Source organism: Sabethes cyaneus, chromosome 3 (genome assembly GCF_943734655.1).
Source record: "Sabethes cyaneus chromosome 3, idSabCyanKW18_F2, whole genome shotgun sequence".
In the NCBI taxonomy this organism is placed as follows: Eukaryota; Metazoa; Arthropoda; class Insecta; order Diptera; family Culicidae; genus Sabethes; species Sabethes cyaneus.
This window is the reverse complement of record NC_071355.1, coordinates 162,531,634-162,551,483: the sequence shown is the minus strand read 5'-3', so window position 1 is coordinate 162,551,483 and position 19,850 is coordinate 162,531,634. Positions and strand designations below refer to the sequence as shown.

The window sequence follows — 19,850 nt, the reverse complement described above, 5'->3', positions numbered from 1 at the left end:
TTATTTCACCGAAAAATATCAATGAAACATATTATTAAAATTGTTACGGTGACGGAAAATAAAAAGTAAATACCAGTTGATCCAACAAAGGCAAAATGTTAATTGCCAAAGAATTAGCCGCCAAATATGGCTTCGGTGGCAAGGAATTGTTGCACAAATATGTGAAAGTATCCATCAAAATCGCAAAAACAAATAACCGCATTAAGTTTTTGCTGAACTGCCGAAAATGCAAGATAATACCAAAGTGCTTAAATTACAAAGTCCGAATAAATTTAAACTGTGAGCGATCGCAAAGGGAGTTGGAGAAAGTTTTGCTGAAACAAAAAATCCGCATAATTAGTGTAATGATCAGTGACGCTAATAGATCGCTAGTAGATTTAAAGCAACGCCATGTTTTTCTTGAAAAGCAAATGAACGAGAGCTGGGAAGAAGAAGACACAAAACGAGTGAAAGATATAGCGGAACATAAGGCTGTAGTGGTACATTTCTCCGTGAAAAAGAGAGAGCAACGAAAAATCGAAGTACTTAAAAACAGACGAATTAACGCTCTCACTAGCGGACAACAGTGTGTTGAGAACACCACAACCACACCCATACCAGACTATCTAGAAAGAACGCTAAAACTCGGACCAAACTTTAACGTACAAAACAACGAGAAAATACCGTATGTTGCGGTTGTCGCTGAAATAGAGAAAGCTATTAAATACCAAGTAGCAGCGGATGATATTAGAGCCGATGTAGCAACGGCAATAATAAACCACATTAATTTCAAAAAACAGCCAAGACATCATGAGCACGAGTGGATCACGAAAGATGTGAAAAAAAGCCAAAGGTTTTTAAAAGGCAACAAAACGGTAGTCCTGTCTGCAAACGAATACAAGGAAAAGATGCAAAATCTTATCGATGATGAAAATACATACAAAAAGCTAAAGGGGGATCCAACAACAAAAATAATTAAGAAAATCGGCGTGATAGTAGATGCATGGCGTGATAAAAAGTACATAGAAACTAAGGTACACAGAAAACTAAAAGTGACTAGCTGCAACCCACCACGGATCTACGGACTGCCGAAAATACATAAACAAGATAGACCTATGCGACCAGTGGTATCAACAATCGGATCAGCTACGTACAACTTGGCACAATTTTTGGCAGAAATCCTAGGAAAAGTCGTTGGAAAAACCACTTTCCACGTACGAAATAGCTTCGAGTTTGCAGAAGAAATAACAGGGACGCAGATTGCTGAAGGTGCTGTACTCTTTTCGCTGGATGTAACGTCGCTGTACACAAACATTCCAATCGAAGATGCAATCATTTGTATCAATGAAAGATGGAACGAAATTGGGAAACATACCAACATCGATCAAGGCAGCTTCATAGCAGCAGTCAGGCTCGTATTAGATTCAACCTTCTTCGTCTACCAAGGTACTACATACTCTCAATGTTTCGGGGTCCCAATGGGTTCACCTTTATCACCTGTAATTGCAAACCTGGTAATGGAAAAACTGGAACAACACTGCATAGCTGAATTAGAGAAGAAAAACATCAATCTAACAACATACCGCCGGTACGTGGACGACTGCTTCTACTGAGGAACAAATCAACGAAATACTGGCGACATTCAACAGTTTTCACGACAGGCTGCAATTCACCATAGAAATGGAGGCGAATAACAGCATAAAATTCCTGGACATGATGCTGACTAGAAACAACGGTAAGCTGGAAAAGTCATGGTTGCCGAAACAAGTCGATGGCAAATATCTCGACTTCCATTCGCAAAGCCCGTACGCACACAAATGCAATACGGCAATAGCGCTAATCGATCGAGCGATTAAATTATCGGATCCAAAAAATCGGCCATGCGCCATTAAAACTGTAAAAAGCATATTAAAAATTAACCATTATCCCGAGTGGTTTGTTCAAAAAATACTAAAAGCTAGAGTTCACAAGTTTTATAACACGCTCGAAATTACTAAGCAAACAGAAGAAAACATTAAGTTTGCTTCTTCTGCGTATATACCGGGTCTGAGTGAGAAACTGCACAAAATCCTAAGGAAACATAATGTAGAGCTAGCTTTCAAACCACTAGATAAGATCAAGCATCGTGTGTTTAGTAAGCTGAAAGACCCGATCCCACCAAGTAAACAGAAAAATGTAGTGTACTCTATACCATGTGGTACAGATGACGGCAAAGTGTACATTGGACAAACGGGAAGACGGTTGGAGACGAGAATAGCTGAACATAAGAACGACGCAAAGAAAAAAGAAGCAAAATCCGGACTAGCACAGCACACTATCCAGAGCGGACACATATTCGACTTTGATAATACACGCATACTAGAAAGAGTCGAGAACCAGGAGAGCAGAGAAACCGCGGAGATGTTCCACATAAAGATACTGGGGGAAGAAAAAACTGTAAACCTACAGCGTGAATGTGGAACATTCAATGCAATGTATAACGGTCTGGTCACTAAGCTACGGCAGTGTGAACAAAGTAAGCAGGCAATGGTTACTCGTCGGCAGCGGACGCAGCATTAGCAATGTGCTAAGAAAATAGAGTGACGAAAATGTAAGCTTTTTATTTGTTGTTGTAATGTACTCGTCGGCAGCGGACGCAGCATTAGCAATGTGCTAAGAAAATAGAGTGACGAAAATGTAAGCTTTTTATTTGTTGTTGTAATGTAAATTTGTGAAAAGAAAAATGTGTTTAAAATTTGTATAAATTAGTTGACCAAAAATAAAATTTTCCAGGCGTCTGACGATAGGCGAAGCATAGTAGCCAGAAACGTTACGCAGATCGAGAAAAGAAGGGTTTTATTTCACCGAAAAATATCAATGAAACATATTATTAAAATTGTTACGGTGACGGAAAATAAAAAGTAGACAGACAGACAGACAGACAGACAGACAGACAGACAGACAGACAGACAGACAGACAGACAGACAGACAGACAGACAGACAGACAGACAGACAGACAGACAGACAGACAGACAGACAGACAGACAGACAGACAGACAGACAGACAGACAGACAGACAGACAGACAGACAGACAGACAGACAGACAGACAGACAGACAGACAGACAGACAGACAGACAGACAGACAGACAGACAGACAGACAGACAGACAGACAGACAGACAGACAGACAGACAGACAGACAGACAGACAGACAGACAGACAGACAGACAGACAGACAGACAGACAGACAGACAGACAGACAGACAGACAGACAGACAGACAGACAGACAGACAGACAGACAGACAGACAGACAGACAGACAGACAGACAGACAGACAGACAGACAGACAGACAGACAGACAGACAGACAGACAGACAGACAGACAGACAGACAGACAGACAGACAGACAGACAGACAGACAGACAGACAGACAGACAGACAGACAGACAGACAGACAGACAGACAGACAGACAGACAGACAGACAGACAGACAGACAGACAGACAGACAGACAGACAGACAGACAGACAGACAGACAGACAGACAGACAGACAGACAGACAGACAGACAGACAGACAGACAGACAGACAGACAGACAGACAGACAGACAGACAGACAGACAGACAGACAGACAGACAGACAGACAGACAGACAGACAGACAGACAGACAGACAGACAGACAGACAGACAGACAGACAGACAGACAGACAGACAGACAGACAGACAGACAGACAGACAGACAGACAGACAGACAGACAGACAGACAGACAGACAGACAGACAGACAGACAGACAGACAGACAGACAGACAGACAGACAGACAGACAGACAGACAGACAGACAGACAGACAGACAGACAGACAGACAGACAGACAGACAGACAGACAGACAGACAGACAGACAGACAGACAGACAGACAGACAGACAGACAGACAGACAGACAGACAGACAGACAGACAGACAGACAGACAGACAGACAGACAGACAGACAGACAGACAGACAGACAGACAGACAGACAGACAGACAGACAGACAGACAGACAGACAGACAGACAGACAGACAGACAGACAGACAGACAGACAGACAGACAGACAGACAGACAGACAGACAGACAGACAGACAGACAGACAGACAGACAGACAGACAGACAGAAACCCTTCTTTATAGGTATAGATAAAGGTATAGAAATCACTTGGAAAACCGGAAATGGAAAGAAGGTCCTGCGGGCCGAATGTCATATACCATTCGACTCAGTTTCGAAAACTGAGCATTTTCTGTGTGTGTGTATGTATGTGTGTGTGTGTGTGTGTGTGTGTGTGTGTGTGTGTGTGTGTGTGTGTGTGTGTGTGTGTGTGTGTGTGTGTGTGTGTGTGTGTGTGTGTGTGTGTGTGTGTGTGTGTGTGTGTGTGTGTGTGTGTGTGTGTGTGTGTGTGTGTGTGTGTGTGTGTGTGTGTGTGTGTGTGTGTGTGTGTGTGTGTGTGTGTGTGTGTGTGTGTGTGTGTGTGTGTATGTGTGTGTGTGTGTGTATGTGACGCTTTTAATCTCACTCACTTTTCTCGGAGATGGCTGGACCGATTTTAATGTTCTTAGTGTCAAATGAAAGGTCTAGGTGTCCCATTGGTCGCTATTGAATTTCATACTGATCGGACTTTTAGTTCAAAAGTTATGTATAAAAATACGAAAAATATGGGACTTCATTATCTCATAGGTCCCTTAACCGATTTGAACAAAATTGATTGCATATGAAAGAGGAGCCTTGCAAACCCTTAACTTCCAAATTTCATGATGATTGGACTTGTAGTTTGAAAGTTACATAAAGAAATGTGAAAAAATAGTATTTAAAACATATTTTTGTAACATATAAGCATTAATTCAATGAAAAACATCACACATTTTATTATTATTTGAAAATTACTGCTGAGATCTATCAAACAAAACCAAGTTATTGAAAATCGGACGGTTCATTCAAAAGTTATTTAAACTTTAACATTTAAGCACCGTATATTAAACCGTTAAAACGTGTGAAATCAAAACAAATGTTGATAGTATTCAATGTGTGTGTGTATGTGTGTATGTATGTATGTATGTCTGTATGTATGTATGTATGTATGCATGTATGTATGTATGTATGTGTGTATGTATGTATGTATGTATGTATGTATGTATGTATGTATGTATGTATGTATGTATGTATGTATGTATGTATGTATGTATGTATGTATGTATGTATGTATGTGTGTGTGTATGGGTGACAATTCGCAATTTTTAAATTTGCATTTAAATTCAAGAAAAGTAAGAAACATGTCAATTGTCTGAAGTTTTTGAAGCCTCTTAGTGGAATACGAACTTTGAAATTAAAGAAAAGAAAAAACTTTTACCGACTAAATTCCACTATTTAATATTTATTCGCGACAGATACGTATACGCTTTGAAATAAGACACTGATGAAGCCTGCACGTCGTAGGCGAACTACGTATCTGTTGCAAATAAATATTAAATAGTGGGATTCAATCGAAAAGTTTTTTCTTTTCTTTGATTTCAGATTTCAATTGTCATTTTGTTCACTTGCTGTTACTCACAATTGTACAAGAAAAGCAAAAAGCGAAGAAAAGAAGTTAAATTAAGCATGTAGGTATAGTGGTATATAGGATTAAAAATACTAGTGAGTTGATTTTTCCAAATAAATTTATACAAATTTCAAACAAATTTTGCGCATCAATAGATGCTCTTTTTAATCAATAGATACTAGAGCTTAGAAATGTTATATGAAAAATAAGAAGTAAACGTTGCACGGTAGTAATTTTGTAAGATTTGTTTTCGTTAGTGACATTGTAAAGGACAGATGCCTTATGTCATGTATCATGTTTTAATAAATAAATCAAAAATGACAAGCACTGGAAACCATATCGATCATATTTCCCATTCTCAAGCATGTTTGTGACGCAGCTTTTGCACTATTTTTCGACCTCATCTTGTTTTCCTAACCCTCAAACATTGTAAAAACGATGCGATCAAGCTAATGATTATCTTTGCATGAAAGTACATTCAAAAGAAGCTTAAGTTTTGATTTTCGTGCAAAAATAATTATCTGAATGAGCGACAGCTAAGAAAAAGTTCAATTTCTCTTTTTCATATCTAATGCTCTATTCAGTTATTTTTTCTAATTCAGATATATTGCAAAATTGAAGCGAAGCAAACTAATAGTAAAATTTTTAGATTAATCATTTTGTTGTCGATATCCTTTTTCTTCAAAAGCGAAGTATAATAATAATTTTTCTGAACTCTTGTTTTTCAAAGATGCTAGCTTTTGAACGCATGGTATTAATATCAAAATATCAAAAAATCTGCTGTGAACACATATTTTATATAGTCAATTCAAAACAAGTTTCATATGTGGCTCTGAAGCCCGAAAGTTAACGCCGACCGATTATAAAACTAAATAAGGTGTTACAAGTATTTACGCACCCAAGGAAAGAAAATTTAATTATTCTACGCAATACGTTGGGAATTTTACTGGCAAATAAGGATTTTGAGGAATACGGAACGGATATTTAAAAATATAGTCAAGTTAATTATAAATAGATGTTCCTGAGAAATTAAATAATGATTATTGTGGCAGTAGAAAGGCTAGGTCACGCCGCTAGGTGGATTAATTCGGGTTTTTTTTTGCTGTCCCTCGGTAAGCAAGCTGCTAGCCGTGTGTGATTGTGGAGCGGAGCGAATCTGGTGCCCATCGTCGTTCTTTCTGCTTTGCATCTTGGTGAAGCGTCGGAGAGTGGACTTGATCGCGAATCTCACAACGTTGCCGAAGTAGGTAAGTCAGGTCTTTGTTATCTTGGTCAATGTTGAAATGAGTTATCTTCTTATGACTTTGCTTCTACTCTGGGAGCAAAAAAGGAGAGTATTGCACACTTTGTGTGCTGGTACAGGCCGGCCGCTTAATGGTGAGTATGTGATACTTGCAAAGTTTGTGCATACTCACAAACCGACGGGCAGGCGCGAGTGGCAGTTGCGCAGCTGGCGAGCGCAAGTGGTTGGATTATTTTTTTAAGCAAAAGCTGCATAGCGTGGTAATATATCTAGGTGTCCGTTTTCTTTACACAAATTCGTTTTTGCTCTTATGCTGATAACATGGGGGAAACGAAACAAAATGTAGCTAATAGTATTATTAGTGCAGTGATACTAAATAGGTTATCATTATCAGAGATTGCAGGGGTCAGGGCTGAATTCGGCCGTCTTAAACTGCGAGTGTGGGGAGTGTTCCATATACAATTCGTACATATCATTGCTTGTTGTTTCAGATGCTGTTTGTTTTGAATGCATGGGTGCATTGTGGGAAAATGATTTTATCCATGTTCTATTATTACAGAATGGATAGGAACTTTGACTTGAATGACTGTTTTTATAGTGCTTGTTTGTTACTTTGTTTCCTTTCTTTTTTTCCTTTGGTCCACATGATCAACATGGATTATAAAGGGAGGTCTCGATACGCCGAGCTCCGAATATAGGTTTAACAATTCGATGCGGTCATCGTTGGATAAAAAAAAAGGTGCGGTACAAACATTGGTAAATGCAATGGTCCTGTAAGGTTTGGAATTGAGTATTTCGGTGCGACCATTGACAGAGTGACATGATTCGGGCAGAGTGGAAGTGTGTGGGCCGGTGCGGTCATAGTTGGGTGAAAGGATACGAATTGGTGTTTGACATGATCATTAGTAATTGAAGTGGCTCGGTACGACCACAGATAGACAAAATGGTTCGGTACGACCATTGACAAATGAAATGATTCGGTACGGTCATTGCTCGAAAAAGTATATGGTTCGGTACGACCATAGTTAAATGAAAAGAAATAATTGTTTGACAGGATCATTAGTAAATGAAGTGGCTCGGTATGACCACAAATAGCCCACCACAAATAGACCACCATTTTGTAATGGTTCGGTACGACTTTAGGTAAATAAAATAGTTCTGTATGGCTTAGAATGGAATGGTTCGGTACTCAGCGGTATGCGGTCATGGAAGAGGAAAATGGGAGTTTGGTACTGGTAGATGACGACAGATGAACTGTTAAGTGCCATGTTTCCCAGACCAAACAAGTCTTCAAATGGCGTGGTCAATCAGCTACCCATGTGAGTCCGCAGGAAGATCACAGGGATGAAAACCCGGTTCGAAGGAGTTCCAAGACGAGGAGAACTCCAAGCCATCTCCAAGTTTTCATTCGCTTGGCAGACGCCAACTGATTGACCAGCTTGGAAAACTCCTCAGATTTTTTTTCATCACATTTTACCTTGTAAGAAGAGGGGAGGTGGTAAGTCTTTAGCGATTCTTAGTGCTAGTGTAATTAAATATCGCACAGTTATAATCTCTGATTATAGCTTGGTTTGACCCATGCACCCCCCAGCATTGGACAAAGGGTAGGAGTCACAACGACTTAAGCGTAGCTATTAATAACCCTCTCTCTCTCTTACTCTCAGCTTTCCGCTTTTTCTCCTTCACTATGAAACAATTTTCATAACTTTCTTCTACCGTCCCTTCGTCAAATTGTAAAAGAACTACCGTTCCAAAAAATATTAAGTTAATATGCCTGACCTCATTTCAAGGTCAAAACAAAAAACACGTGGTTGGTCTACAGAAAAGATAAAAACTGTAACAATAAGAGGAAAAACGGGACTGGAGAAGAGAACAAAAAGAAATAGAACAGAGATAGAACGTTTGAGAGAGTAAAACAAAATATGCCAATCCTTATTTTCGCGTCGAATTTCGTGTCCGTTCAACTGCAGGACTGGTTTACTTGCCTTAACTGCTTGATTCGACTGCTCAGCACATTGGTTCGATCCGGACAGCTAGATTCAACTGCTCGATTTGATTGCTCGACTCAACTGGTCGATTGAATAGCTTGACTGGACTGTTCGATACGACTGCTCGACTAGACTACTCGATTGAATTACTCGACTGACCTACTCGACTCAACTGCTCGATTTAACTGTAAGACTTAGTTATTTGACTCGACTGCTCGACTTATTACTCGACTGGACTGTTCGGTTCGACAGCTCGACTTGACCGATCGACTCAACTGCTCGACTAGAATGCTCGATTTCATTGCTCTACTCGAGTCGACTGTTCTACTCATCTGCTCGACTGGACAGCTCGATTCAACTACTCGATGCAACTGCTCGACTGGACTACTCGACTCGAATGCTCGATTCAACCGCTGGACTCGACTTCTCGACTGAACTGATCGACTCGACTGCAATTAAACTATTCAAATACTCGACTGAACTTGACTCAACTGCTCAATTCGACTATTCGAATCGGCTGCTCTACTTATCCGCTCGACCCGACTGCATGACTAAACTGTTCGATTCGACTGCTCGACTGGACTCCTTGATTCCACTATTCGATTAACTGATCGACTGGACTGCTCAACTCAACTGCTCGACTGGACAGCTCGACTGGACTGCTTGACTGAAAAGCTTGATTTGACAAGCTCGAGTTACTACTCGGCCGGACTGCTCGATTCAACTGCTTTACTAGACTACTCGATTTACCTACTCGACTTGACAGCTCGATTCAACTGCTCGACTGGACTGCTTGACAACAACTTGATTCAACTGCTCGACTGGACTGTTCGGCTTGACTGCTCGACTCAACTGCTAGACTCGACTGCTAGTCTCGATTGCTCGATTCGCCCGCTCGACTCGATTGCTCGTCGCAATATTAACGTGCTGCTCATTTGAAACGTTTCGCAGCAGAAAATGGACGAGAGCTGTAGCGACCATAAATATGCTGGAACAGTTAACTTCGATTAAGTTGCCAAATGAGGTATGTTTTCTGAGTCAAGATGATAAACATTGGCGTAGCTAGAAAATTTCCCTGGAGGGGGTGCCTTTCAAAAAATTTTCATTATGATCTTGTTACTCCGGCTGTCACCGATAGCATAAAGTTTTGTAGAGAAATACCAGGCGGGTACAACGTGTCCACGCCATGGGCGTAGCGACGGGGGGGGGGGGGGAGGGGTTTGGGGATTCAAACCCCCCCAGGAGAAAATTTGTTATAGACTTTCAAGCTTGAAATTTCACAGCCAGCTGTTGTTTAAAGTACAGGAAAATGTATGGGGCTGACTGTACGATCCCCGTCGGCGTCGTGAACTTAGAGCCGGGGTGGTTTGTGCTGTTTAGAGCCCCATTAAATTCGATCTTGGGTTACTTGTCGCCCATTTTCCAGGCATCTCTGAAGTCGCAGTTTTTTCCTGCTTGAATATGCCGCTGGATCTCCTTATTGTTGTTGTTGTCCGCGGCTACCAGCGATCCCACATACACGGGCTCATCTACCACTTGTGGTTCGTCGCCGTCAACGATTACCGTCCGCGAAAAAAGCACGTTCGTTTCATTTGGTCCGCGTTAAATCAGACCAGACCAAATTGCAAAATTTTAAAAGAATGAGTTAATGACAGCAAACGATCAAGAATTTTCTAAGTTACATTTTACTCTAATAAGACTACATAAATGTTGCAAACAGCCAGTGTTATGAGATGATTTCGAACAATTGATATCTACAAACTATACAGAGCAGCAAACTTTGGACGCGTTTTTCTCGAAATAAGATTTTTGTCACTTGGATCGGTCTGACTTAATAGCGACCATTTGAGCTATTATCATTCATGTATTTGGTCTTCGACGCATTGATTTAAAGCCTAATCCTGCTAGGCTCCGCTTTCAGTCTAGCACAGACGGCCTTCGTCGTGGCAAAGCTTCTGTCACCTGCTTAGCCACCTGGTAGAGATGGTCGGGTCTCGGGTTTTCAGACCCGAAACCCGAAAAAAACCGCGGGTCGGATACGGGCTTGACACCTTTACAAGGTATCGGGTTCGGGTCGGGCTCGGGTTTGGCCAAAAAAAAATATTCGGGTTCGGGTCGGGTTCGGGTTTAGCGAACAAAATAAGTCCGGGTTTCGGGTTTGGGTAATGAGAAACCGAACCATATCCACATTCAGTTCTTGTAAAAGTATTATTTTAACATAATAAAATAAACAGTACTTCAATGATATTTAGTATGACTCAGATATCAGCTTCACTGGACTGGTTGCTTTTTAGACGGTTTAGTGTTTTCAGATTTAGATCGAGTTTAGACCAAAAGTTATATAATCCAGAATTCGTTAGTTGGTTCATGTCATAACTGCGCCCAAACTAGTGATTGGGTGGACTGACAGAAGACTACAGTTGTCTGCTATCATAAATTATTGGTTTCTATTTCGATTTCCAAAAAGTTTCGTGCCTCGGAATAGTTGTAGTTTAGCTGTCTTTAACACTAAACATATCGTCGTGAAGGGGTCATTTGACCCATTTCTTTTCCGGTCTTCTCGCGAAAAATATTTATAGAGTGAAGTCGATATGTTTAGTGTTAAAATCAATCCCTTTTATGTTTGCTACCTTTAAACTAAGATGCTAGTGCTTTAGACTAAGAACTAGCTTTCAGCTATTAGATACCGGTATAACATATTGAAACAAGATCCAAGCATTTCAAAATATTTTTTCATGTAAATTTTTTTTTTTCGTTTTTTGCAGGTTTCATAGAAAACTTAAGAGATATTCCTGCGAAAAGTAAAATAAACGATACTAGTGTATACTTTAATTTTTTAGAATTTTCAATTCAGTTCCAAAAGAAAGGTGAAAAAACCTAAAATTTTAAATGAATTTTAGAGCTCGAACGTTATAGAGAATACGAAAAGAAAACTGCCGAGTTTAAATCGAGGTGTGAGTTTTATGAAAATTAATATAAAGTTCAAGTTCAGGGCGGGATCAAATTTAACATAATATAAAAATTGGGGTTCGGATCGGGTTTTGGTTTGGCCGAAAAAAAATTCAAGTTCGGGTCGGGTCGGGTTCGGGCTTAGCGAAAAAAATAAATCCGGGCTCGGGTCGGGTTCGGGTTTGACTGAAAATAAAATATCGGGTTCGGGTCGGGCTCGGGTTTGAAAGAAAATAAAAATTCGGGTTCGGGTCGGGTCCGGGTTCGACAGCAAAAAAATTTTCGGGCCCGGGTCGGGTTCGGGCTTGGAAAATATGAAACCCGACCATCTCTACCACCTGGCAAAGTCATCTGATTAGCCAAGAAGTTTGCTACATTTACTGAGAATCAAACCTCCCTTTTCGAAATCTGATCATCGGATCACCTTAACCCGAATCAGCCCAGAATTACCCCGCAAAATCAGGCAAATTTTCAACTTTGAAATGCTATTGCATCATGGTACAGAGTTTATATACTTAATGTGATATTTCTTGTCGAACTATATCTATTTCATTCGAAATGGTGTTACCAAATTATGGAAATAGCGATTTGTTTTCATTTTATAGCGAAAAATATAAAATTTGTCAAATGATGCCATATGGCATCATTGGGATGATTCGGGTTAATAGCGATGTTGAGAATCATACAGGATAAGTTGTTCTTCAGCACCCTCGCTGCGTCTCGAAGAGACTCAGTTCTATGGACTTAAACAGACTCTCCCAGCCGAGATTCAAACATACAACGTACCTCAATGCCGGCTGGGAAGCCATAACTTTAACTCTGTTATTTCAATTTGATTTTTTGTCTGATGAGCAAAGCAAAGCCATGGGATTAAACGTCCTTTCTAAGACTTGACCCTTTTTCATCGACAGATTTCGCAGTCGGCTACTAGAGTACAGGACAGTTACGGGGCTAGTGAAAAATCCTACTGACTCTATCTAACAGCACCGCCTAGCCGAAATTCGAACATGCGACGACTACCTACCTGTTAGATCAGCATCGTACCTCGAAACCAACTAAACGGCATTTGTCTCATGAAGAATACTCAATTTCAACCAAAATAGTTTTTAACTGAAAATATTTCTCCATTTCCTGAATAAGCTGCTTGCGGTTAGGCTATGTCAGATTTGTTTTGTAAACCCCCCCCCCCCCCAAGGAACTTTTCTGGCTACGCCCGTGGTCCACGCATCACATCTTTATTGATTTCAAAGCAACAGACGATACAGTCGATCGAGACTAGCTATGGCAGATAATGCAGGAACACGGTTTTCCTCAACTGATCAGAGCTACATTGGTTTGAGTGATATGTTACGTGTGCATCTCGGTGACACTTTCGAGTTTCTTTGAGACGCGGCGAAGGTTGAGACGCGGTGACGCCTTATTTTGCATGTTGTTCTACAACGCCCTTGAGGGGGTGACCCGACGAAAGCGGAGTCAAGAAGAGTGGGCTAAACATAAATGCATCGAAGACCAAATACATAAAAGAAACAGACTCCAAGGAAACAAACGCGTGCCTACCGCGGACAGTAACTCTTTGACGGCGACGAACTAGCAGTGGCAGATAAGTTCGCGTATTTGGGAACGCTGGAGACCACGGACAACAACACTAGTAAGGGGATCCAGTGGCGCATTTAAGCTGGAAATCGGGCCTACTTTGCCCGTCGCAAAATACTACGATCCAGAAGCATACGCTACTACGCCGATATTTGGCGGAGTACAAACTTAAAGCGGAGAGTGGTGGAGACGTATGAATCACGAGCTACAAGCACTATTTGGAGAGATTGCCATCGTCATCTGCGAAAGTCAGTATGCTATTGTGCGACGAAAACAGTTCTCTTCAACAACTCCACCAGCATCAGGAACAGACTCCACGTGCAAGATGGCTCGACCAGGTCGAAAGTGACTTGCGACTTCTGAGACTGCGAAATTGGCGACGAGTGGCTCAAGATGCAGTCGAATTGCACTACTCAGTGTGATGACAACGACGAACGATGACGGCCTCTAAGTCCTTTCAGGTGCGCAGAAATTCATAAGCGTCAATAGATCATTGAATTTTGGCCAATTTTGACTATAAATCCAAGCTGGCGCGTAACTTTTGAGATTATCTGTACACGATGACGATCAAAAGTCATTTTCGAGTCAAGTGTGACATCAAGATCGTTAACGCAATCGACCCTTTTTAATACCTGACCGTCAAACATAGGATAGATAGACTATCATGACCATCGACTTCAGGATGGTACGGTTCATAGTAGGTTCATAAGTTCAAGTAGTATTTTCTATTTTAGGTTATCACATTACAAACCGGAGACTATGAAGGCAAAGAGGCAAAGCTATGTATGAGATCAACGAATATATATAACAAACAAGAATATTTTCACGACTGACCAGCAATAAAAATAATCTATAGTAACCTGAATAACCTGAAATAAAATCATATTGAATTGTTCATTTCATGCAGGAGGAGGATGTGACATCTTGGTATTTCTAGAGCAACATGTGAAAAGGGTCTATGTGCAAATGATAGATTCTACTCGCGTCGCTGCCCTTCCGCTATCACGTCGAAGCAACGGATTCGACGTTCCACACTTGAACGGATTAATTTTGCATAAAACGGTTGCTGGATTATTAATTAGCTGTTGGTTAAGAAAAATTGCATTGGAATGCATTTATGTCGCCGTGATAAACGTAATAGAGGAGACACGACGAGAATTTCTCATTTGTACATGTTTCACATGTTGCTCGATATTTATCTCATCTTAGCATATTTTTTTGTAAATTTTCTTTATAAAATAAACAAATGGCAGTAATTTTCTTGCGTCCAGATTTTTTCGTGTTCAACCTTTACAAAACATTATCGAGTATGCTTATGAGTATATAAATTATCGAACATCATCAAAAATTGAAATGCTGTGTGTTTGTCTATTCTTGACATTGTTAACAACCGAATTGAACTCTATTTTAATCGTGAAACAGGATACGGTATTGAAAACTGTTAGCATAAAAACAACAATGAAGATTTTTTCCGTACACTTCATATTAACACTGTCTTAAGTATTAGGAAACGTTTAATTCAAAATTTTCGAAGATTTGAGGCAGCGTATCCAGTTCGCAGTTCGTATAACGTCTAGATTTAGCAAGTTCATTCCTCCGTTCCATAATCCAGCATCTCAACTTATCACCGAAACTTTTCCATCTAATGAAAAAAGCCAATGAAACGCAATCCAAGACACATTTATTTTGTTTAGCCTGAAATTACGTGTCAATTTGTCAGGGATTTAAAACATATTTCGCCAACTAAGAGATAAAGAGATGGCCAAGGAAAAGTTCGACGTTCGTTGTTTCTACCGTCGCGGTCGCAGGGACCGCAGAAGGGACCGGTTTTTGTCTTCTATGCTTCTTCCGGTAAACGAGGTCGTTTCTTTTATTGCATTCTTCTCTTCCACGAAGTTGACTCCTCTGTCGAGCCTGGATTCAAACCCGTAGCGCTTTATTTTAGTTACCAGATTATTATACTCAGCCATTCGTTCAATACAATATAAATAAAAGATCGCCAGACGGTGGAGATAAAATTGTCACAAAGCAGCCTCAGTGCCGAAGGATAGAAGGTGGTTGGAGCCTCGCTATGCTTTACGGAATCACTGGTGATTACGGTCAGTTTAGAAGCTCAAATCTAATGTGACAGGCAACTGATTTTTGGAGTTATTGTTCTGGAAGGCAACGAAAATGTATTGAACTTTGATTAATGGTGGAATCAATTTTCATATAATATTGATGAATAAAGTAGATTTCTACTAAAAAATGAACATTGAAACACGGCCAATTCTACCAAAATAAAACAGATAACTCTTTCTCTGAATACCATAATTTTGTGTAAGTATGCCTACTTTGCAACAAAAAATAAACTGTCGGATATCAATTTTATGTCTAGGCGTCGTTCACAAAGGACGTCCGGTATTTTTCGATTCCCAACCAACGCCCCTCTCAATCGTCTTCTTTTATCCTCATACAAACTATAATGTCCATCGTTCCAAACCCCCAATCCTCCTGTTCGATGGACAACTTCTGTGAAGAACGCCCTAATCTCGAAATGAAAAACAACTCAACCCCGTAAACATCGATCCAATCCATCCAATGCGAAGCGTCCATTGCGAAATTCAATAACAAGCTGTAAAAAAATATCCGCAAAATTTATTAGCCTTTCTAGATGCGGCACTAACCGGTTAGAATAGCGGGAGGAAGCCCATTTCCACTCAGATAAATTACAATCATTTATAACGTTGAATTAGGTTTATTTTATTTCTCCATTTCTCTGCTATGCCTCGGTCTTCGCGCAACGAACAACTCCTGGCCTCCCAAGTGGACTGGGCAATCACACACAACAATGCACCCTTCTTCGTCCTCTCTTGGGTGGCAGCCTTCTTCATCGTCAGTCGTTTATATCCCCAGGCAAATAACCCACCCGCTACGGGGAAAGCCACAATCAAACAATTACTTTTCTCATTTTTCTTATGCTTTGCCTTAATATGCCTTCCATTTATTCCATTACGAAGCGCCTTGCCTTAGCCATCGCCCTTGTATCTACGGCAGCCAGCCCAAAGCCCACATCGGAGAAAGGGGATGCAACCACCCTGAACTAACACAACTATGTTGGCTCTATTATTATGCGTTATCCTTATAGATTTCCTTAATGAATCCAATCACTTCTAAGAACGCGAAGAGGATAAAGTATGCCAACGATACCCTTCCGACGATTCCGAACCAACCAGACCAGCCTTCGAACGGTGCACAATGGCTGACTGACTGACTGTCGGGCGCGATGTGGCGGGGGAATTGACGATAAATAAATTCCCCGCAAGTGTAAAGGCCACTAGGGGCATTCCGGAGCGCTGTATGTATTAGTGTGCTCTGACGGAGCAGGCGTGGCCACTGCGGTATCACACTTGTGTGGGTTCGCAGCAGTTTACTACGGAGGAGAAACGTTACGACGGAGTATACTTTCAGGGGAACGAATTGATTCGAACAAGTGAATATGTGCTTTCGAAGTTGATTCGTGCTTTTTTATGCCCGAAAGCTTCAACCATGCAAATTCGAATAAATAATGCTTTCATTGAAAATTAATTGCTTAGACTTCGAAGCAGGTATTTTATATTTTTTTTCGATACCGTTTAGGGAAAAATTGTGCAACGATTTCTTTCAGAAATACTGCGTTCTATGGACCTATTTGAAAGAAAAAAACCGAAAAGATCTAACAAGTAAAACCACAGTCATGTCTGCAAGTCATTGACTAAGCTACGTCGCCATTAGCCTTGGGATTTGCCACTTCTATCTTTTCCTTGTAGTTTTAAGTCGACTACTTCTCTGAAGATAAAGTTAGCCTCTCTCTTATTTGCTTTCACCTTCTTTATTCGTTATTTAATTGGTTTTCTATCTTTAAACATAGCCAGATGAACGAAATTTCTCCAATCAACTCGGTTATGAGCTGCCAATTCTTGGACATCGTGTGTCTACCTGGTCTGACCATCTTGCCCGCTGCTATCCTGGTCGTCTTGTTCCTACCAGATTTGAAGCAAACCCCATATTCGCAGGGCGATTGTCTGTCGTTCGTTTCTCGAAATCTTCGAGGACTCACAAATTCTCCACGTTTCATGCTCGTAAAGAACAACCGGTGTAATGAGCGTCTTTGTACGCGAGCTTCGACAAAATCGTCAACAACCTTGAAATCATTGCCGTCGAACGATACATTACCGCCTAACCTAAACAGACACAAATGATCTGCCAACAATATCGTGTCGTTTCCATGTCGTCGGTAAAGCCCTCTGTAAGATTCGAATGAACTCCACAATACACCCGAAATCCAAACACAGATCTTGGTTGAAGCCAGTGTCGAAAACAGACATTGAGGAAGCCTGCAAGTCGTAGGCGAAATACGTATCTGTCGTGAATAAAATATACATAGTAGAAATAAATTGAATAAGTTTTCTTTTTTTATTTAATTTTAGGACAGATTTTGGTACTATCCATCGTAGATTTACCCAGTATGATCAGCTTCCCCGAGAAGCCATCCACGTCCATGGTTTTCCATAATTCTGTTCGGTCGATGGAATCATATGGAGCTTTAAAGTCAACGAACAAATGGTGCGTGGGAAGTCTGTATTCAAGGCCTTTTTGGAGGATCTTCCACAGCGTAAATTTGATTTGATTTGATACGTCGTTGACATTCCATCAACGAAGCCGGCTTGATAAATCCCCACTAATCTATTCACAATTTATGATAATCGGCGTAAAATGATTTGGGACAACACTTTGTAGGTGGTGTTGAAAACGGTGGTCGCACGATAGCTCTCACAGTTCAGTTTGTCGCTTTTCTAGTATATCGGGCAGATAACCCCTTCCTTCCGCTTTTCCAGTAAAAACAGGTCAGCTAATCCGGTCTCATTTTAATAAACTCCACTCCGATGCTGTTCTTCCCAGCCGATTTATTGTTCGTTAGCTGCTTGATGGCCCCTTGACTTCGCCTATCGATGGGGCTGGTTTCTCTTACTAGCAGTCGCGGACTTGTAGATGACATTGAAGCGGGCGCCGGCATATATCGTAGACAGCGATTAGGGAATACCTGCAATTTTTGCCATGACTCCATTGAAACAAACATAGTTTCGCAGGAATACAATAATACTGATTTAACGTTTGAGTTAACAATTTAGATGTTGGTCAAGCCTTCCTGATCCAGGTAGAAAAATACTCCGAATGCATCCTCCGAGAATGCATACTTCCTATTTCATAAGAACCTCATTGTGCCATTTCCGGGCACGTCTTTTAAGCTCTAGATGCAGCTTTAGTGTTTCTATTTGGCTGCTTATTGACCCGAAATGAACGAAATCCTTCTCACACACGAATCTTTCTGACAGTGCTTTGGCTGGCATTGAATTTCTTGGCGATTTTACAACCTGACAGTCCTGGGTTTGCCCTGATCGTTCTCAACGTCTTTAAATGCAGCTTCAGATTATTAGTTCCACTTAGCACTTAAAGGGGAAACATTTCATAACAAACTTCTTTCAAAACATTCCAGATCCGACCACTAAGTGCAGTTCTCCTAAAATAAACAATGCGTCCAGATATTAAATAACTCAAGCTTTAGCAACGTGCTGACGTGTCAGTTTCTGCATTTAGTTGGAACTTCTTTCTTAAGGGCATTGATTAGGAGCAGTGCTGTTAATATTCATCAGCATAGCGTTCAAACTTCTGGATTATCAGTCTACCTTGCATTGAAAATCTGCTTGCTTTGATCAAACGTACATAATAACTAAATGCAGCAAGCATGAACTTCATGCACGAGAATATACAATATCAGCACCCTGTGATATTGTAACAAACTGATATTCACGTTTGAGCAGTGAAAATCAATAAAAAAAATTTATGTTGTTATTTAGCATCTATTGCGTTCAGCTGTTGGACATAAGATTTTTCTTTTCATTTACTGCATTTAAAATTGTTTTTTTTCCTGAAGTGAATATCACCTTCTGGATTTGAAAATCACTTTCTCCTGTTCTATTTTCACGATATATTGAACTTGTATACTATGATGAAAATCACTGTGCAGTTGTACATACGAAACTCAGAGGCATAAAAAACAATGTATGCTAAGAAAAAAGATTTTCTGTTTTGTTTGAAATTCGGTGATAATTAAAGGCCCTGATTAGGAGTATTAGGACGCCCTTCCAGTTCACTGGAAATATTGCAATTTTCCAGATATTGCTGAATTGCGGGTACATCTGAGCTGAAATGTTTGGGTCAGTTTTAAGCATCTCAGCTGAAATACAATGTAGCCTAGGCGACCTATTTGAATTCATGCTCTGCCATCAAGTTTATAGCCGTGTTTCTCCATTTTTACCCAGGCATGTAGTCCAGGCTTCGTCATGTAAGCTACAAGATCGTTTAACAGCCCTCTCCCGTTAGGCATATCGTTGACCGGAACCTGTATTAATCGCTCTCTCCGGTAGACCGGTATCCGGTATATTTTACCTTTTCTCTACTCATGAATCTCAGTCCGCCCAGTTAGCTTCGGAGTACGATGCTGGCTTTAACAGTCCCGTAATTGTACTGT

At 40.6% G+C, this 19,850-nt stretch overlaps 1 protein-coding gene across 1 annotated transcript; it reads left to right on the top strand.

The window, feature by feature from the left end:
• Positions 1-410: 410 nt before the first annotated feature.
• Positions 411-1,592, top strand: LOC128740344 (uncharacterized). Its single transcript, XM_053835883.1, has one exon. It carries the CDS (start codon positions 411-413, stop codon positions 1,590-1,592), a length of 1,182 nt encoding a protein of 393 aa, XP_053691858.1.
• Positions 1,593-19,850: the final 18,258 nt, after the last annotated feature.

Bases quoted from the DNA above. Each gene is read 5' to 3' on its own strand.
- LOC128740344 (XM_053835883.1), top strand. From the start codon at position 411: ATGAACGAGAGCTGGGAAGAAGAAGACACAAAACGAGTGAAAGATATA.